Source organism: Hyperolius riggenbachi, chromosome 10 (genome assembly GCF_040937935.1).
Source record: "Hyperolius riggenbachi isolate aHypRig1 chromosome 10, aHypRig1.pri, whole genome shotgun sequence".
In the NCBI taxonomy this organism is placed as follows: Eukaryota; Metazoa; Chordata; class Amphibia; order Anura; family Hyperoliidae; genus Hyperolius; species Hyperolius riggenbachi.
In genome coordinates this window covers 209,163,827-209,182,942 of record NC_090655.1, presented here as the reverse complement: position 1 = coordinate 209,182,942, position 19,116 = coordinate 209,163,827, and the positions used below count along the sequence as shown (strand labels likewise).

The 19,116-nt window shown below is 45.3% G+C and overlaps 1 protein-coding gene across 2 annotated transcripts in view; it reads right to left on the bottom strand.

Moving 5' to 3' along the window:
• Positions 1 to 12,338: 12,338 nt before the first annotated feature.
• The window catches only part of LOC137534318 (zinc finger protein OZF-like), an 89,422-nt gene continuing 82,644 nt past the window's right edge, over positions 12,339 to 19,116 (bottom strand). The window contains exons 4-7 of one of the 2 annotated variants that reach the window (XM_068255763.1): positions 18,771 to 18,875; positions 18,587 to 18,684; positions 15,566 to 15,644; positions 12,342 to 13,603 (exon numbers count right to left, since the gene is read on the bottom strand). In XM_068255763.1, coding sequence (XP_068111864.1) covers positions 12,765 to 13,603; positions 15,566 to 15,644; positions 18,587 to 18,684; positions 18,771 to 18,875 — 1,121 coding nt within the window. In that variant the 3' untranslated portion in view covers positions 12,342 to 12,764. Of the gene's footprint in view, positions 13,604 to 15,565; positions 15,645 to 18,586; positions 18,685 to 18,770; positions 18,876 to 19,116 lie in introns of both variants that reach the window. The other variant, XM_068255764.1, reaches the window with a different exon arrangement.

Genomic DNA, 19,116 nt, shown 5'->3' with positions numbered 1-19,116 from the left:
AAGGGTGCTGCCTTTGACATGGGAGACCAGGGTTCAAATCCTGGCTAGGTCAAGTACCTATTCAGTAAGGAGTTCAAGGCAAGACTCCCTAACACTGCAGGGTGGCCTCTTGAGCGTGTCCCTGTGGCTGCAGCTCTTGAGCGCTTTGAGTCTGACAGGAGAAAAGCGCTATACAAATGTTTGGATTATTATTATTACTGCAGCCAAATAGATCAGCAGGGCTGCCAGGCAACTGGTATAGCTTAAAAGGAAATCAATATGGCAGCCTCCATATACCTCTCACTACAGTTCTCCTTTAAGCAACCTAATGGTTCTATTGCATTGAGCATTAATGGTACATTTTCGGCTAGCTTCACTTACTACTGTAGTGGTACACTGCTTAGGGTGACGTGTCCACCGCACAGTGAGATCTGGGTTCGATTCCCAGCTATGGTATGATGTATACTGGCTTTTAAAGTAGTATAATGCCCTGCCAGAAGACACCCTCCTCCCGGAGGGAGGAGGGAATAGGTTGAAGGGCTGAAATCTGAGCACACTGAAGCTCTGTGTGAAATCAAAGCATCTCTTCAACAACTGCAGGAGGAGAATTCACAGCTTAAGGAGGAGATCCGGAAAATACAGATATTAAATCAGCCAAAAGAAGAGGTGACAACAAAATGTACAAAGGTTCCCACAAGTCGTGCGCTGATTGAGGACTGCACTGTACACCACACACAAGATACAGTAAACACCAAAGACCACCACAGCCAGCCAGACCCCTCCCCAAATGCTACCAACACATGCCCACCCAACACCTCAGAGCCCAGCCACTGCCAGCAAGACCCCTCCCCAAATGCTGCCAAGACTGCCCCACCCAACACTCCAGAGCTTAAGCCTAAACACCAAGCAAATGGCTCCTATAGACCTCGCAGTCCTGACATTGTGCTGATTATAGACTCTAATGGGACATACCTGGACATAAAGAGACTCTTTCCAGGGAAGAATGTCATTAAAATCACCTGCTCAACTATTGAACAAGTAGCAGGGGTCATTAATGAGCCTCATTTCACTGACCCAAAACATCTCATCCTGCACACCGGGACCAATGACATTAAACAAAACACCATAGACCAAGAAACCATCACAGACAAACTGTCACAAATTGCAAAAAGGGCACAGCTGAAATTCCCCAATACAAAGATTATCCTCTCTTCCCTGCTCCCAAGAAAAGATATCTCTCACCAGACAATCCAACAAATCAATGCAAAGCTGACCTCCAGTCTCAGATCCTCACCAGGCATACAACTGGCACAGCACCCTACAATCTCAGCTCACCACCTGTACAACAACAAGCACCTTAGCAAACAAGGAGTCAGCCTCCTTGCAAAGGAGTTTAAGGACATGGTACTTGATAGACCTCAGAGACCCCAAGATAGACCTAATCCAACACACAGATGGCAAACTCCAATAAAGCGTTACCAAAGAGAGCCGCCACAAACACAACAAATGCGGAGGAAACCGCCTGACCCACAATGGCAACACGGAACAAGGGAGGACAGAAACACGGCGGAAATCAGGACTTTGTGTAGCACTTTATATAGTATACTGATGCGACACCCCGAAAATATTGAGTCCTATGACAATCCCTGCTCATTACAAGGTATACAGACCTAAAATGACATCACTCATTATCAGTAGCTGGAACATTCAAGGGCTGAATGCCTCAGCTTTTGGATGCAAAACAAATGATCCAGACTTTAAAAAGAGACTTGAAAACATTGATATTCAAATCCTCCTGGAGACATGGACCCGGGCAGAGGATGAATCTCTTGCACCCATGGGATACAGGGAATTCTCTGTATCTTCACAGAAAAACAAGAACGTTAAACAGGGTCGTCGTTCAGGAGGCATACTAATCTGGTACAAGGAGGAGCTTACAGAGCACATTAAAGCTATCAAACGAGGAGACAGCCACATCTGGATCAAAATAAACAGCTCCATCCTCACCTCTCAGTCTGACATGTACCTGTGTGCAGCATATATCCCCCCAACAGAGTCCCCTTACTACAAACCTGATATTTATGAGGTCCTACAAAGAGAAGCCAGCCACTTCCAGTCTCAGGGCAGAGTACTCATCTATGGAGACCTCAATGCGAGAACAGGCACAGAGAAGGACTATCTGACCTCTGAGGGAAACGCATACATACTTGGAGGAGAGAGCTACTACCAGGAACCAATGCAGACAGCAAGAAACAGCTATGACAAGACAGTAAACAAAAGCGGGAAAGCCCTGTTGAACCTGTGTCGGAGCCTTGGCCTATACATAATGAATGGGCGAACCAGGGGTGACTCTCTTGGGAGATTCACTATGAACTCACACGTAGGCAGCAGTGTGGTAGATTATGCTGTCACAGACACAGATCCCATAAACATCAATGCCCTCATAGTCACCCCTGAAACACACCTGTCAGACCACAGCCAAATCCTGCTGTACCTGAAATCCACCGACAAACCAACCACACAGCAGCCTCATCAGACCGGTCTCTACAAGCTGCCACCACCCCTCAAATGGCCCAAACAGTCTGCCACCGAATACACCAACATGACCAAAACTGCCAAAATCCAAGAACTGCTGACAAACTTTTATAACAACCCATATGAACCAAACCAACAAGGTGTCAGCCATGCAGTGAAGGACTTCAGTAACATCCTACATACCATGGCAGTACAAGCAGGCCTCAAGCAGACCAACTTCAAGAGATCCACAAATAAACAGTCCCAAAAATGGTTTGACAGTGAATGCAAGGCTCTACGTAATTCGCTAAGGGCAGCCTCTAACCAAAAACACAGAGACCCCAACAACCGAGACCTAAGGGAAACCCATGACCACCTACAGAGACAATACAAAGACACCCTCAGGCAGAAAAAACAGAGCCACATCTCCCACAAACTCCAACAGCTGGAGGACTCCCTCCAAGACAACTCATTCTGGGAGACCTGGAACCATATCGGTGCAAAGCCTAAAAAAAGCCCTCTTCATATCCAAAATGGCCACATCTGGCTCCACTACTTCAGGAACCTCTACAAAGACATCCCAGAAAATGCCCAAACCCTGGAGCAAAAACAAATAACTGCAAAACTGAAGGACATGGAGGAGACAATCAAGGACTTTCAAAACCCTCTGGATACACCAATCACGGTGCAGGAAATAAGAGAAAGAACAAAGCTGATAAAATGTAAGAAGGCTAGCGGTACCGATGGCATCCTGCCAGAGATGATCAAATACAGCCCCCCGGACATACATGAGGCACTTGCAAGACTATTCAACCTTATCCTGAGGGCGGGCTCCTTTCCTCAGGCCTGGAGTGAAGGCCTCATAACACCCATCTACAAGAATGGAGACAGATATGATCCAGCAAACTACAGAGGAATCTGTGTCAGCAGCACACTGGGGAAACTGTTTAACAGCATCATCAATAAGAGGATCCTCTCCTTCCTCACACAGCAGGACGTACTCAGCAAAAGCCAAGCCGGGTTCATGCCAAACCACCGCACAACCGACCACATCTACACACTGCACAGCCTCATCAAGACCCATGTCCACAACTCACGTGGCAAAATACACGCTTGCTTTGTTGATTTTAAGAAGGCGTTTGACTCAGTGTGGCACCCAGGCCTTTTCCTAAAACTCCTAGAGAGTGGAATAGGAGGAAAAACCTATGATGTCATCAAGAGTTCATATACTGGGAACCAATGCAGTGTGAAAGTAGATGGGAAGAGAAGTGCGTTCTTCAAGCAGGGTCGAGGAGTCAGGCAGGGCTGCAGTCTGAGCCCAACACTCTTTAACATATACATTAACCAACTGGCTGTAGCCCTGGAATCCTTCCCAGCTCCAGGCCTCCTCCTGCATGACCGTGAGGTGAAGTTCCTGCTGTATGCAGATGACCTTGTGCTGCTCTCCCCAACAGAGAAAGGACTACAGGACAGCCTGTCAGTATTGGAGACTTTCTGTACCACATGGGCACTGCCCATCAACCCAAAGAAGACAAAAGTGATGGTGTTCCAGAGGAAGAATGGAAATAAAACCCCTACCTCCTCATTTATATTAAATGGCTCCCCACTGGTGTCCACTAACAGCTACACCTACCTGGGGCTGGAGATCAACCAATCAGGAAGCTTTAAACCAGCAGTACAGGCCCTGAAAGACAAAGCCCGCAGAACATTTTATGCCATCAGAAGACAGCTTTACCACCTAAAACCACCAGTGAGAGTGTGGGCAAAGATATTCGACAGCATCATCACCCCAATCCTGCTCTATAGCAGTGAGGTATGGGGCCCGGTCACCTACCCTGACCAATCAAAATGGGACTCCAGCCCAACAGAAATCTTCCATCTAGAGTTCTGCAAGTATCTCCTCCAAGTCCATCGAAGCACTTCAAACTCAGCTTGCCGGGCAGAGCTAGGCAGGTTCCCACTATGGCTTACTATCCAGCAGAGGGCACTCTCATACTGGGCGCATATACAGAGCAGCAACCCCAGCACTTACCACCATAAAGCCTCACTGAGCCAGGGGGGCGAGGCCATACCACGCGCTCTCAAGCAAAGCATCAGCAGCCAGCCCAGCCAAGGCCACCAACACAGGCTGACAAAAGCCCAAATAAAACAGACTATAGAAAGCTGCAAGGAACGATACATAGAGGAATGGAGAAGTGACATAAAGAATTCCAAGAAACTCGCTGTCTATCAATCACTACAGAGGGAGTACACAATGGCTCCATATCTGGGGAGGCTACATCACCACAAAGACAGACAGGTCTTGAGTTTGTACCGTCTGAGTGCCCACAGCCTGGAGATAGAGACAGGGCGGCACAGACAGACATGGAAGCCCCGGGAGGAGAGACTGTGCAGACAATGCGACCAGGAGGTCTTGGAGGATGAGGCCCACTTCCTGCTACACTGCAGCAAATATGCACCTGTGAGGACCGCCCACTTCCAGAGACTCTCCGCCCACATCCAGGATTTTACCTCCACAGATGAGGAGCGGAAACTCTACATCCTACTGGGGGAGGAGGAAACAACCGTGCAAATAGCTGCCCGATATGTCACAGCCTGCCACCAACTGAGAGGAACATGATACCACATGGACTGTATTCCCCCCCAATACCCCCCTATGGACTGTATATCCCAGTCCCCCATGCTGCCCCTTACATCATCCACACACCTATGGACTATATACCCCAACTCCCTATATCCTTCCCTATTCCCACAAACCCCCCCCCCCATGTTAATGTTTTGTCTTGTTTTGCTTTGGCAATGCTAAATGTATTTGGTCCTGCCAATAAAGCTTTTTTGGATTTGGATTTGGAAGGGTTGAAGGGAGGAGGGAGGAGGGAGGAGGCCAATTAAAATCTCCCAGGCAGAGTGTGTAGCAGCTGTCCCATAATTAATTAGTGTAGGCAGACAACTGATTCAAATGGTATAAAGGACCTAGCTTGATGGGAGGGTGGGCGGGTTCTCTAGCATTGAAAGCAGTGTGTTTGTTTGACAATAACATGTCTGCTGACAGTGAAATGGAGGTGAAAAAAATTTTGCTTTATGAAGCGAACTAGGCGAAGCGAACTTCCGCAAACGTTCGCCTGCGGGAGGCGAACGCGAACCACCGAAGTTCGCCGGCGAACCGTTCGGCCCAACTCTAGTGGTCGTAGCTCCTTCAAAAAGATGCCACCTGTCAAGGTGGTGTCCCCTGGTCCCAGGGGAGGGTATACAGCACGGGAGGATAGGAGGCGCCCTAGAGGGTACTCGTGATGTAGTTTTTAAATTACAATAAATTTTCAATTTGGAGAGTGTTATCATAGAAAACAATAACCCAGTTGGCAAGTAAAGGTCACTGTTGATATATACCCCAGTGGTAATAATGACAGTTTAAACAAATTATTAGCGTAAAACTATGGAATGATCCTACCTTAATAAGTAGTCACTCCCATTGGGTAAGAAAAAATTGTTTAATAGGGCAATTTAAAATGACAACGCGTTTCGCAGTTAAAACCGCTTCATCAGGTCGTGTATCGTGCCAGATAGGAGAATTCCCCAGAGTTGGGCACATGGTAGAAACACTTTATGTGGGAAGGTGAATGGTAGCCACCCTTGGTGGGGAGGGAGAGGATTATGATAGCCACATTTGTTGTGGATGTTGGCTGCACTTGGTAGGATGTGAAAGCGAGGGTCAATATAGGGCATGGAGGGATGAGGGTGAAAACAAGGGAGCGGGGAGTCTATGATATTTTATCTGGGGCGACCCATGATTTGTAATTATGCCCCGACTGCTGATGCTTTAACCTCCTTAGCGGTAACCCCGAGCTGAGCTCGGGGTAAGCCGCCGCGGAGTATATCTCAGCCCCTGGTGGGGCGATTCCTGTTCTGTAAATTGCTGTACGCGCAGCCAGCACTTTGCTAGCTGCGCGTCCAGCTCGATCGCCGCCGCTCTGCGGCGATCGTCCGCACGCAGCGGCGGAAGAGGGCCCCCCCGCCAGAGCCCTGCGCAGCCCGGACCAATCAGTCCCGGGCAGCGCAAAGGGCTGGATCAGGTGGGTCTGACGTCAGGACGTCGGCTGACGTCCATGACGTCATTCCGATCGTCGCCATGGCGACAGGAGAAGCCAAACAGGAGATCGCGTTCTATACGCGATCCCGTTTACTGTTGTGGCTGGCGGCGATCGAACTAGAGGGACACATGCGCCCTCTAGTGGTGTTTTATGTAGCTACCACTCAGGTAGCTACATGAAACAAAAAAAAAATTAAAAAAAAAAGTGCAATGCAGCCTCCTTGGCGGAAAAATTGAACCGCCAAGGAGGATAATTAAACAACCACTAATATACAGGGGTTGGACAAAATATTGGAAACACCTAAAATTTTGGCATCATAATCTTTGAACGTTTTAAGCAATCAAAACTTGATATATATTTAAAAAATGTTTTTATTATTTTTGTTATTTGATATGTTTAATTAAAATAATAGATTTTTACAGATATCTAAACCAAATTTATAAAAATGGCAGATCTCTCAGACTTTCAAACAGACCAAATTGTTGGTGCTCATATGGCAGGCGCTACTGTAACAGAAACTGCCCAAATGCTTGGCATTCCAAGCGGTACTGTGTCAAAACTAATGACTACCTTTGAAAGAGAAGGAAAAACGTCCTCAGCAAAGCACAGTTGTGGTAATGTACAATGTGACTGTGGGCACTCCTCAAACAATGTTAAACAATATGCAGATATAAGAGAAGAGATGCACAAGCATAAATCTATACGGGTCGCCACACACTGGGAGGGGAAGGTACCCCCCTAACAAACAAGAAAATGTATACGCGTGCAGGCGCTCAACATATGAAATATATAGTTCCAGTCTCTCAAAGTCTGTTTGTATCAATATTTCAGCTTCAAACAGTGATATCAATATTTCAGCTTCAAACAATGATTCCATGTAATCCCTCACCAGTATTACGCTATGTGGCGTTTGTTTTAAGATTGAAGGACGTAGAAAAAAGTTGAATACGAGGAGGGCTCATCCTATAAGCGCATATTGCTGGATCAGCATTGGCATCTGGTGAGCGTATATCAATACTGCTGGCACTGACGGTGGTGGGGACACTGTGTTTTGACACCTGGCGTGAGTGTAAGGCTGAGGGATGTCAGTTGTATGTTCTTATGAAATTGGATTACGCTATGTCCGCTGTTTAAGTTTTAGATACTGAGAAAGACAGAAGACCGTTGGATGCTTTATGACACGCGTGATATGCTGATCTGTAATTTAATCAGCCATCTGATCTGGTGCGGGATTTAGTTGAATCATTGTTTGAAGCTGAAATATTGATATCACTGTTTGAAGCTGAAATATTGATACCAACAGACTTTGAGAGACTGGAACTATATATTTCATATGTTGAGCGCCTGCACACAAAGCACAGTTGTGGACGAAAGTCGAAGCTGTCTGAGAGACCGTCAAACTCTGAATCGAATTGTTAGAAAAGCTCGCAAGACCACGGCTCCTAAAATCACTGCAGAGCTGAATGAACACCCACAGAACCCAGTTTCCACAAAAACTGTTCGTTGGGAGCTGCACAAATCTGGATTCCACAGAAGAACTGCAATTAGAAAACCTCTGCTCTCAAAGATAAATGTTTCAAAGTGTTTAGAGTGGTGTCGAAACCACCAGAATTGGTCCCTCGAGCAGTGAAAAAAATGTGATTTTCTCTGAAGAATCATTGTTTACCTTATTTCCGACCTCCGGCCGAGTGTACGTTTGGAGACGGCCGAAAGAAGCATTTCATCCAGACTGCCTACTCCCAACCATAAAACATGGCAAGGGTTCTGTTCTGTGCTATTTCTTGGAAATCCGCCGGGCCAATGATTTCCTTTCATGGAAGAATTAACAGCAGAGACTATTTAGGAATTAAGGGCGACCAAGTTCATACTATGGTTCAAGAACTGTTTCCGGAGGGGAATGCCATCTTTCAAGATGATAATGCCCCAATCCATACAGCTAGAATTGTTAAAGAATGGCACGAGGAACATTCTAATGAAGTTGAGCATCTCATCTGGCCACCACAATCCCCAGACCTCAACATTATTGAGCATTTATGGTCGTTATTAGAGATTCAAGTAAGAAGTCAATTTCCGCCGCCATCGTCTCTAAAAGAACTAGGAGGGGGTTTTAACTGAAGAATGGGCTAAAATTCCTTTGGAAACAATTCACAATTTGTATGAATCAATACCTCTGAGAATTGAGGCTGTAATTGCTGCAAAAGGTGGACCTACACCATATTAAAATATATTTTGTTGATTTTCAAGGTGTTTCCATTATTTTGTCCAACCTCTGTATATACCTCTTAGCAGCACTCATTGCGATTTCACATGGCCCAGGTGAGGGCAGCAAATCCTAAGCCCTTAGGCCTTTTTCAGATGGGTAACTGAAAGGCAGTGTATTCACTGCATGTCAGCTGCTCTGCTGCACCGGTCAGGCACGTGTAATCTCTTGGCACAAGCACTAGACAGGTGGTCCCCAATAGAGTCAGATCTGAGCGGGGCTGCCGCTGTGCTCAGACTCAACATGTAGCGGTTCGCTGCCTCCGCATGTCAGCGCTTGACATGCATGGTGTTACTACCGCTGCAATTAAATTTCACCTCAATTGAAATGGCGGACAGCAGTCGCTGAACTGCTTGGCAATCGTACAATTCAGCCTCCCATCTGTAAAAGGCCTTAATAGCAGACAGTTCTCAATGGATCCAGTCCTAGTTTACTTTTCAAAGGATGTTCATTCTTGTATGTTAACAGCTTCCACCTTTTTAATCAAAGCGTTCTCCTCGCCTGAATCCAGAAGACCATCTTTAGTTATTTTACCTTGTGTTCCCAGTCTGCCATTTTCTTCTTCTCATAGCAGATGGACAGCCATTCAGGCTCCTTCCCTTTCCTTATCTAATGAAGCATGGCTACCCCAGTCAATCTCCCTCTTCAGGAATCTACTATGGGAAAGGATGGAGGGCATTGTTGAATGTGATGCCAGTTGCTCTGGCATGGAGGGGGGGCAGGACAAGGACCATGGCTATCCTGTCACTCAGTCTACCTCCAGAATTAACCGATTGAGGTATACTGTATCCCAGGGATGGTGTTGAGACTGGATCCTAGATTGGTCTGCAATGCCAAGAAAATTGCAGTATTTCCAGGGGTTGGGTTATCTCCTAAAGACGAAGATCCTGGAAAGGGGAGAGGAGTTGACTCTAATAAATGGGAGGGGTAGGAGGCACCCAAGGAAGGTGAAGGTGTATATATCACGTGGTACAATTGACGGTAAGTGGGTCTTACCTTCAAGAAGCAAGCTTCATAGATGCAAAAAACCCCAACATTTATTATGCACATAGGACAATGCGGTTTACGGTGAACTATGCTTTATCAGGTCAAGTAAAAGTGCCGTAGGGAGATCCTAAGTGCATCAGCCCTGAGCACCTGTCACTCTAATAAAGCTGCTTTTTTTTTTCTTAAACAGACCATTGGTGTCTTTCATCCAAAGGTAAGTCCACCGCGGCCTCCTTTTTAAACAGTTTTAGCGTATTTCATGCTTATTGGCACCTCCGTTCTACCAATGGTTTCATTGATCATTGTCCACCCTTGGTGGAGGGGTGTTAACCCTTCTAACTGCTACAGAGAGCGACTTCTTAATCTGAGTGGGATCAGGATTGTTCTTCTCACCAGCTCGTACAGTGCTTGTCATTTACGGTAGGTGACCACGTTTGTGATTATTACTCCATCTTATGACATTTGAATCACCTACATACTGCAGTATATTGGGCTATCTGTTTTCCCCTTCATGTGTTCGCTTCAATCTTGGAAAGGAAGTATGAGGTGAGATTCCCTCCATCTGCTATGAGAAGAAGGAAACGGCAGACTGGGACCACAAAGTAAAAATAACTAAAGATGGTCCCCTGGATTCAGGCGAGGAGAACGCTTTGATTAAAAAGGTGGAAGCTGTTAACTTACAAGAATGAACATCCTCTGAAAAGTAAACTAGGAAGTAGGAAGAACCCCTCAAAAAACATTTTGGGTTTATATTAATCAATGTAAAAATAGTACTTTGGCTATTACACTGTGGTTGTTAGTCTTCTAGCAGTCCTAGGTTCTCAACGTGTGGTACGCGTACCCCAGGGGGTACTTCTGATGGTTCCAGGGGGTACTCGGGCTTCATATACTTAGCCAAGAATAACACATTTAAAGTTTTAGAAAATTACAAATCTTATATAAACAACTCCAAATTAGTATTTTAGCTAATTAAAAGCAATATTAAATGCTTGGAAATTGTTTAGAACCAATTATAATGTACTCTGATTAAATATATATTTGTCAAGGGGTACTTGTGATAATGTTTACTACGCTAGGGGGTACTTGGCCAGTACAGGGTGTTAAAAGGGGTACATACCAATAAAATGTTGAGAAACAAATCTAGCTCATACAATCTTGCTAGTCACATTTGTGAGTATTACTCTATAGACTTGTCGCTTCCAAGAAGTGACCCTAACATAGTACACCATAAGGGGCTCCTAGTGTCTGTGTTTTTTCTTGTGCTCTCTGGAATGTCCTTGGATCCCCCAGAACCCAATGCTTGATACCTTGGAAAGTATTATTACCTAGCTGGCAATAAAAACTGGGCCTTAAATAAAGCATAATGAAAGTTCGGGTCCCCTTTAAAGAGGATCTGTCAGCCAAACTATCTCTGGAAAAAAATATATATAAGTAGATAAATACTTGCTCTACTTACATAACACATGTATTGCACTGTCCACGTTATGATTCCTGTGAATTTTATAAAGGAAAAGTAGAGAATCCTATTCTAGACAGTTTCCATATTTACTGTGGCTATTTTGAAGCCAGTCGTGATGTAATATCCGCCCTTAGTCTCCTCTGCCTGATTTGCCCGCCCTTCACTATAGAAAGTGCATTGTTTCAGCCTGAGAAACTTTGGCCAATCAGAGAGGAACACAGGTGTGGGAGGGGAAAACAGGAGGGAAAGAGGCTTCAGCCAATCAGGCTGCATTAGTTAGTCTAAATCCCTAGAAGTCTGAGGGGGAAGTAGAGAAGCAAAAAAAAGACAACCCAGCATGCCCTGCAACTTCTTTTTTGTGTACCAAATTTTCTGTGTACCAAATAAGAGTCATGTAAACTGGGGAACGATAATTAATCAACAAGAAAAGTAATAGTGATTTTAACTTTTGGATTGCCTGGTTAGCATCCTTATTACTTGTTTACCAGTTAAAAATAAAGAATTGATTTTATGCCCGACAGTTACTCTTTAACCACTTTTCCCCCACCGGTGCGGATATCTCCGTCCCTTTTTCCATCCTTTCACCACCAGGGACGGCGATATCCGCACCCCCCGCCGCTGTCCGCGCTCCCGCTTGCTCTTGCGTGCGCTTGTGCACGCCGCCGCCCGCTCGCCCGGAGATCAATGAACGGGAAACACCATTCCAGTTCGTTGATCTAAGCCCCCCAGCAATGATCGGCTGCTTCTATGAGAAGCAGCGATCATCGTGGAAAAAAAAAAAGTTACTTCCTACGCTTGCAGGTCGCATGAGAAAAAAGTTACTGTGGCCAAATAGTAAAACTACACCCTAAAGCATTTTTCATTCATTACCACCCACACTCCTCAATTATTTTTTTTTGTAATGAAAAAAAAAATTACAATAAAAAAAATACATAGTTACCTTAGGGACTGAACTTTTAAAAGATTTATGTCAAGAGGGTATAACACTGTTACTTTATAAACTATGGGCTTGTAATTAGGGAAGGACGCAAAACTGAAAAAAATGCACCTTTATTTCCAAATAAAATATTGGCACCGAACATTGTGATAGGGACATAGTTTAAACAGTTTTATAACCGGGACAAATGGGCAAATAAATTTCATGGATTTTAATTACAGTAGCATGCATTATTTAAAAACTATAATGGCCGAAAACTGAAAAATAATGATTTATTTCCCACATTTTTTCCTATTTTCCCATTAAAACACATTTAGAATAAAATAATTCTTGGCATAATGTCCCACCTAAAGAAAGCCTAATTGGTGGCGAAAAAAAACAAGATTCAGTTCATTTTATTGCGATAAGTAATAATAAAGTTATAGACGAATGAATGGAAGGAGCGCTGAAAGGTGAAAATTGCTCTGGTGTTTCAGGGGTAAAACCCCCTCAGTTGTGAAGTGGTTAAATACTTGAAGGGGGACCAGTCTAATAGTGTGTTCACAAATGGTTGTAAGAGCTGTCACATCCAAACCCAGACAACTCCTGTTTATTGTGGATATTGAGATGTGCCATCATTGAAGTCTTTTTTGGAAATCGTTTCCCACACTCAGAACATGCATATGGGTGTTCACCTGTGTGAGTTCTCTGATGTTTTATCATATCTGACCGTTCAATAAAACACTTCCCACAGTCAGAACACGAGTATGGTTTCACGCCTGTATGAATCTTCTGATGGGAAAGAAGATTTCCTTTTTGTGTGAAGCATTTCCCACACTCTGAACAGGAAAATGGCTTCTCTCCAGAGTGAATTTTTCTGTGCTTGACCAGTTTATCTTTGGCGGGAAAACATTTCCCACATTCGGAACATGAATACGGCTTCTCACCAGTGTGGAGTCTTTCATGGGTGATGAGAGATAACTTCCGGGAAAATAATTTCCCACATTCGGGACACGTAAATGGCTTTTCCCCAGTGTGAGTTCTCTGGTGCGTTACAAGATTTGACTTTTGAGTAAAACATTTCCCACACTGGGAGCAAGGGAAAGGCTTCTCTGCTGTGTGAGTTCTCTCGTGGCTCAGGAGGTTTGATTTTTCATTAAAACGCTTCCCACATTCCAGGCATGGAAATGGCTTCTCCCCTGTGTGAATTCTCAGATGTCTGATAAGTTGAACCTTCCAGGAGAAACATTTCCCACATTCAGGGCATGAATAGGTCTTCTTCTCTAAATGACCTTGTTGATGTGCAATGAGTTCTGCCCTCTGTGTAAAACATTCCCCACACTGAGAACATGGGAACGTTACAGGCCCTCTGTGAGCCGTGTGACTTCCACATCGCTCATCTGGGGGAGAAAAGAAGGACAAAGTCACATTTTAAAAAGGACTCCACACCAATTAAACTGGATTCCACTCCAATATACAGTATATGTACCACAGCCATAAGGTTCCCAGTTGCTTTCCTCTTTCCTCTCTCATCCATATACACCTCATCAATGAGATGTAAGGTATTCTGAACTGATACAGTTTTTATGCTAATTTTATGCAAATAAATGCAGCTTACGGAGGAACTGTCACGAAAATCTTAAAATTTAAAACACAACAAATAATAAGTACGTTTCTTCCAGAGTAAAGTGAGCCATAAATTACCTTTCTCCTATGTTGCTGTCACTTATCCTATATAATAAAACCCCTGTGTCTCTGCATCCTGTCCCTGTGTGTGTGTGTCCCTGCTTCCAGACCTGACAGTTTGCTGTCTGTGAACCTCATTGCATTGTGGGAAATAACAGCTTTATTCCAACTGCCAAGCAAGCAATGTCTCACTGTGTACATATACTTCGGACAGCGGTGGGGGATGGGCAATTGGGACACGTCTATGTGGGGGGGATGGGAAGAGGGAGCAAAGAGATTAACTGTTGGTGAGCATCCTCAAACCAAATATAAATAGTTTGATGAAATCTGTAATCCATGGCGTAAAATGATAGATGGGGGGTTGGGGGGTATGGGGGTGGGCCGTGCCTAGGAGGCCTGACAGTGACGTTATGACTCTTCGACTTTCTCTCTTTACTCTTTACTCCTTTTTTCCTTCTACTTTCTCTGTTACTGAAATTCATTACCGGTGTGTCCTTTTTGAAAATCAGGACAAAAGTGATCACTAATCCCAGTGCTATTTGCAAGACAAGATTTTATGAAGCTTATTTGTATAGTCTGATATTGATGTTAAAGGTGGCCATACATCAGGCGACTTAGCGGCCGATCGACTATCCAATTCGATTATCATAATCGATTAGTAGGATGAAACTCAGTGCCGCCAAGTACATGCCCGACCAACAATACGACCAATTTCTCCCCCTGCAAGATGTTGGGCCAACTTGCTCAATCAGGTGTGCAGTGGGAATCGCATGTAATTTCGACACGATCAACAAACGTGACGAAACCCGACGCTGTCCCCCCCCCCCCCCCCCAATGTATGCATTACGTTTCCACTGCGCCTCCACTTGTCCCCACAGGCTCCGGGCGCATTCCGCTATGTACACGCGCACGCCCCATGTGGTTTCCTAGTAAGGGGTGCGCGTATGACATCAAATGTCACACACACGGCCACATTACTAGGCAACAACGTGGTGCGTGTATGGCGAGTGGAGTGCGCCTGGAGCCTGCAGAGACTAGCGGAGTTGGTGGAAAGTTAATACACTGTATACATTGCACCTGGGCATCGGGGGGACATTATCATTAGAGGGGTCAGCTGATTCCCAAGAGATTTCATGCTGAAATTCATCAAGAATCGGCCTGTGGTGTATGGGCAGCTGACAGATCTCTCTCTTATCAGATTCGATTAGAGAGAGATTTGTCTATTGGTCTAATCTGCCCATTATCGATAGCTACCCTAACTAATTTCTAAAGCCTGGATATGATCTGCCTCTAATGCTGGGAATACACGTTAAGTTTTTACTTTAGATAGATGGGTTCGATAGATAAATTCCAACCTGTCGGATCTGGTCGATTCTACTTTCGTTTCGATTCTCCTCATTCAAGTGAATGTAATTGATAAGAAAAGATAAGGAATTCGAGAGGGGAATCGAGCAGTGAATCGAGAGTAGAATCTATCGAAAGCGAAAACGAACGCAAAAACGCATTGTGTATTCCCAGCATTACCCTGATATGCGGGTCATGTTTTGATGGCCTTTCTAATGCAGATTGAACAACAAACAATGGTCTGTAATTTCTTTGTAGGTGAATTAGGGCTTTGAATCACACAAATGGCAGATGGCATTGGCTATTTTGTGTATCCCCTGACTCCTCCTCACCTGTGCTGATCTCTGCAGAAATTTCTCTGTCTTCAGCCTCCTCTTTAACTTCAACTTTGACAATTATCAGATTTTCATCCTAAATAACACAAATCACAAATAGCCGACGATGTACAGTGAACTGAGATAAAAAAAAATGCAATCATTTAATTGGACCCAATTAATGTAATTGCCAAGCAATTTATCAGATTAGACACCATGCACCACAATTAAATGGATATACTCGGATATAGGGGGGGGGGGAAATACTACCTTCCCTTGGGCATATCTATGAAATGGCCGCTGAGAGATTTGGGCACAGGGTAAAGACGATATATGGCTCATGCCACTCCTGCATCAGTCCCGGCGGAGTTAATTACTATTCCCCCTCCAGGCTGCCATGGATAGTGGGAGAAAGATGTAATTTTTCTTCCAGCTCATTTGGGTTCCGACTTTTGACGGCGCCCAAGTTTCTCACTGAGCATCACTATAGTCGTAATTCCTATTATGTCCTATATTGGTGCCGGCTGCGCCCAAATCTCCTTGGAGGGCAGCCATCTGCACCTGTTGCTCAGCTGGTGACCATTTTTCTGACAGCAAGAGAGCAACCATCCCTACAGGTTCCCCAATCGCAAACAGGCTTTATTTACATGCTATACAAGTGGTTGCTTATTCAGCAACTCCCCCTTGTGAGCATACTCCATTTCAAAAGCCTTCCCTCTGGACTGAAAATACTATACTATTTGGGCTCCCGTTTTCCTTGTGTTTTTTTTCATTCAAAAGTTTTTAGAACATCTTATCTCTCAGACTCTAATGCGCCGTACACGCGCTAGATTAAACTTGGCCGAGCAGGCCAATAACGAGCGCCAAGAATTCAGCTTATGTACAGAAGCCCCTGACCCCTCTTGACCGCTTGGCCAGTCTTTTCCGACCTTGGAAAAATAGCTCAGGCTGACATACCCCTTCTGCTGCATAATGTCACTACCGCTCTACTTCGCCCCTTTCATAGGAACAGAATACGTCATATCAGCCTCGGCGCTGCAATGTTGCTTGAGGTATCAGGTACCATTCCCCACTAGGCGACATATATCTAGTGCGCTATGGTACATACCTCTGGCTCCCAATGCATGTCATGTGATTGGAAGCTGAAGATAGGGAAGCACAAAGTATGTCATTGGGATAAGGAGGGGGTTTCTAGTACCAGCCACACAAGGGGGTTTAGATCCCAGAAGGGGGCCCCATGCTAATTTCGCTAGGGATCCCATAGGTTGTTGCTGCACCTCGGCCAAACTGACAATGGCCTCAATTCATAAGCGGTAAAAAAATAAGGGAGGTAACATACCGCATTCGGTATTTTAGACGTTTGTGTGCTATTTCATACAGATTTTCACAGCTGCCTTTGAAGTTTGGTAAATGACCGCAGCCCATTGAGCTGTACAGCAAAAGTGTGGCGATATCTCTCTTTTGTTACAAGCTGTTATTACGGTTCCCTGCACAGACTCACAGAGACTTCGGCTCCCTGCACAGACTCAAAGAGACTCAGGTTCCCTGAACAGCCCGACAGAGACTTCGGCTCCCTGCACAGACTCACAGAAACTTCGGCTCCCTGCACAGACTCACAGAGACTTCGGCTCCCTGCACAGACTCACAGAGACTTCGGCTCCCTGCACAGACTCACAGAGACTTCGGCTCCCTGCAGACCCACAGAGACTTCGGCTCCCTGCACAGACACAGAGACTTCCGGTCCCTGCACAGACTCACAGAGACTTCGGCTCCCTGCACAGACTCACAGAGACCTTGGGCCTCCTGTAGAGACTCACAGAGCCTTCGGCTCCCTGCACAGACTCACAGAGCCTTCGGCTCCCTGCACAGACTCACAGAGACTTCGGCTCCCTGCACAGACTCACAGAGACTTCGGCTCCCTGCACAGACTCACAGAGACTTCGGCTCCCTGCACAGACTCACAGAGACTTCGGCTCCCTGCACAGACTCACAGAGACTTCGGCTCCCTGCACAGACTCACAGAGACTTTGGCTCCCTGCACAGACGGAGACTTCGCATTGTTAAGTCCTCACCAGAGGTGTCGGTAATTATCGTCTGACTTGCCGCTTGTTGAAGGCTTTATGAATTGACATTTGCTGACATGTGTTGGAGGTAATTACAGCCAAGTCGGTAATTTACCTCACTGCTCGGTAATTTCAGTTTTTTATGCCGTAACAGCCTTTATGAATTGGCATTTTGCTAAGTGCTCTATAAAGTCTGCTGTTTTCAGCATTACCGCATGCGGTAATGCTTTATGAATTGAGACCACTGTTTCAACCAGAAACACTAGTGTGCTCCTCTGGACTGCAAGACAGTGTAGTGTTTTTGTTCTTTTACTGCTTACATTGATGTACATTTGAAGCTCTTGAGGGTCACATAAAATGGCAAGGAGGGCCGCATTTGGCCCACAGGCCTTGAATTTGACACCTGTGCTCTAGAGGCTTCCCATGTCCTGCTCCCGACCACCACCACTGCCTGGGACCCTATGGAGGGTTGTGATGCGCTTCTCTCCATGCACAAGAATGTCTGCATTGCTCCTTCACAAGTACAGCTGTGCCTGCGCAGTGGACAAGCAGCTTTGGCATACTGAGCTGGCATGGCCGTTCTCGCACAGTACGCCTGTGCTTGTGCATTCAGAGGAGCGCAGCCACAATACCATATCCAACATGGTCCATGTGTGACAATGGTGGGGGCGAGAAGGACATGGGAAGACTCTGGACTAGCCCTCTACCTAGGTAGTATACCTACAGTATAAGTAAAAATGGAGGGGTTGAGCAGGCTGAGTGCCAGCTTTCAGATCTCTTCCTCCAGTAGTCAAAGCAGCACTGCGTGCATTTCAAATGTTCCCTGATACACATAAGTAATGGAAACAAAAAATGTATCACATCTCGTAGGGCGCATTGGTCAGCATTGGCACAGGCCTGGAATTTTCACTTATCCACTGCCTAGTGTTTCAGACCTTTCTGACAATTATTTTAAAGCATCCTCTGTTCCATCTACCTGATAATCCTGCGAGCCGTCATGTTTGGTTTGTGTAGAGTCCTGGGAATAAAGAGGGCCGGTACATCTTATGGGTGGATTTCTGTTATTGGACGCATCTGTAGCAAACACACATTCAATAAATATGGTTATCTGAATCAGGAATATGGAAGTCTTTCTTGTACTTGGAATATTTATTTCTTACCTGAGCCCATTCGTGTAGGAAGCTCCTCCTCTTTAATTGTCACATGTCTTTGTAACTCCTCCTCGGCTCTGGCATCTCTCTTAGCCACTGTGGTGTCATCGGGGGCTGTGAATAAAAAGATGAGAGTGGCGCCCCCCTTTGCTGAGATGTATGAGAAACACCAAATAAGCAATTCACTATCTGATCTTATAGCAATCTCGGCAGAGCTTAACATGCCAGCATATAGCTGCTGTTGTGATCGCCAGCAAACAGCTTGGAATATTGCCTTATAAATACTTACAGGACTTTCCTGCAACCTCATCTGAATATTATAAAATACCCATACTGGGGGGGGGGGGGACAATGA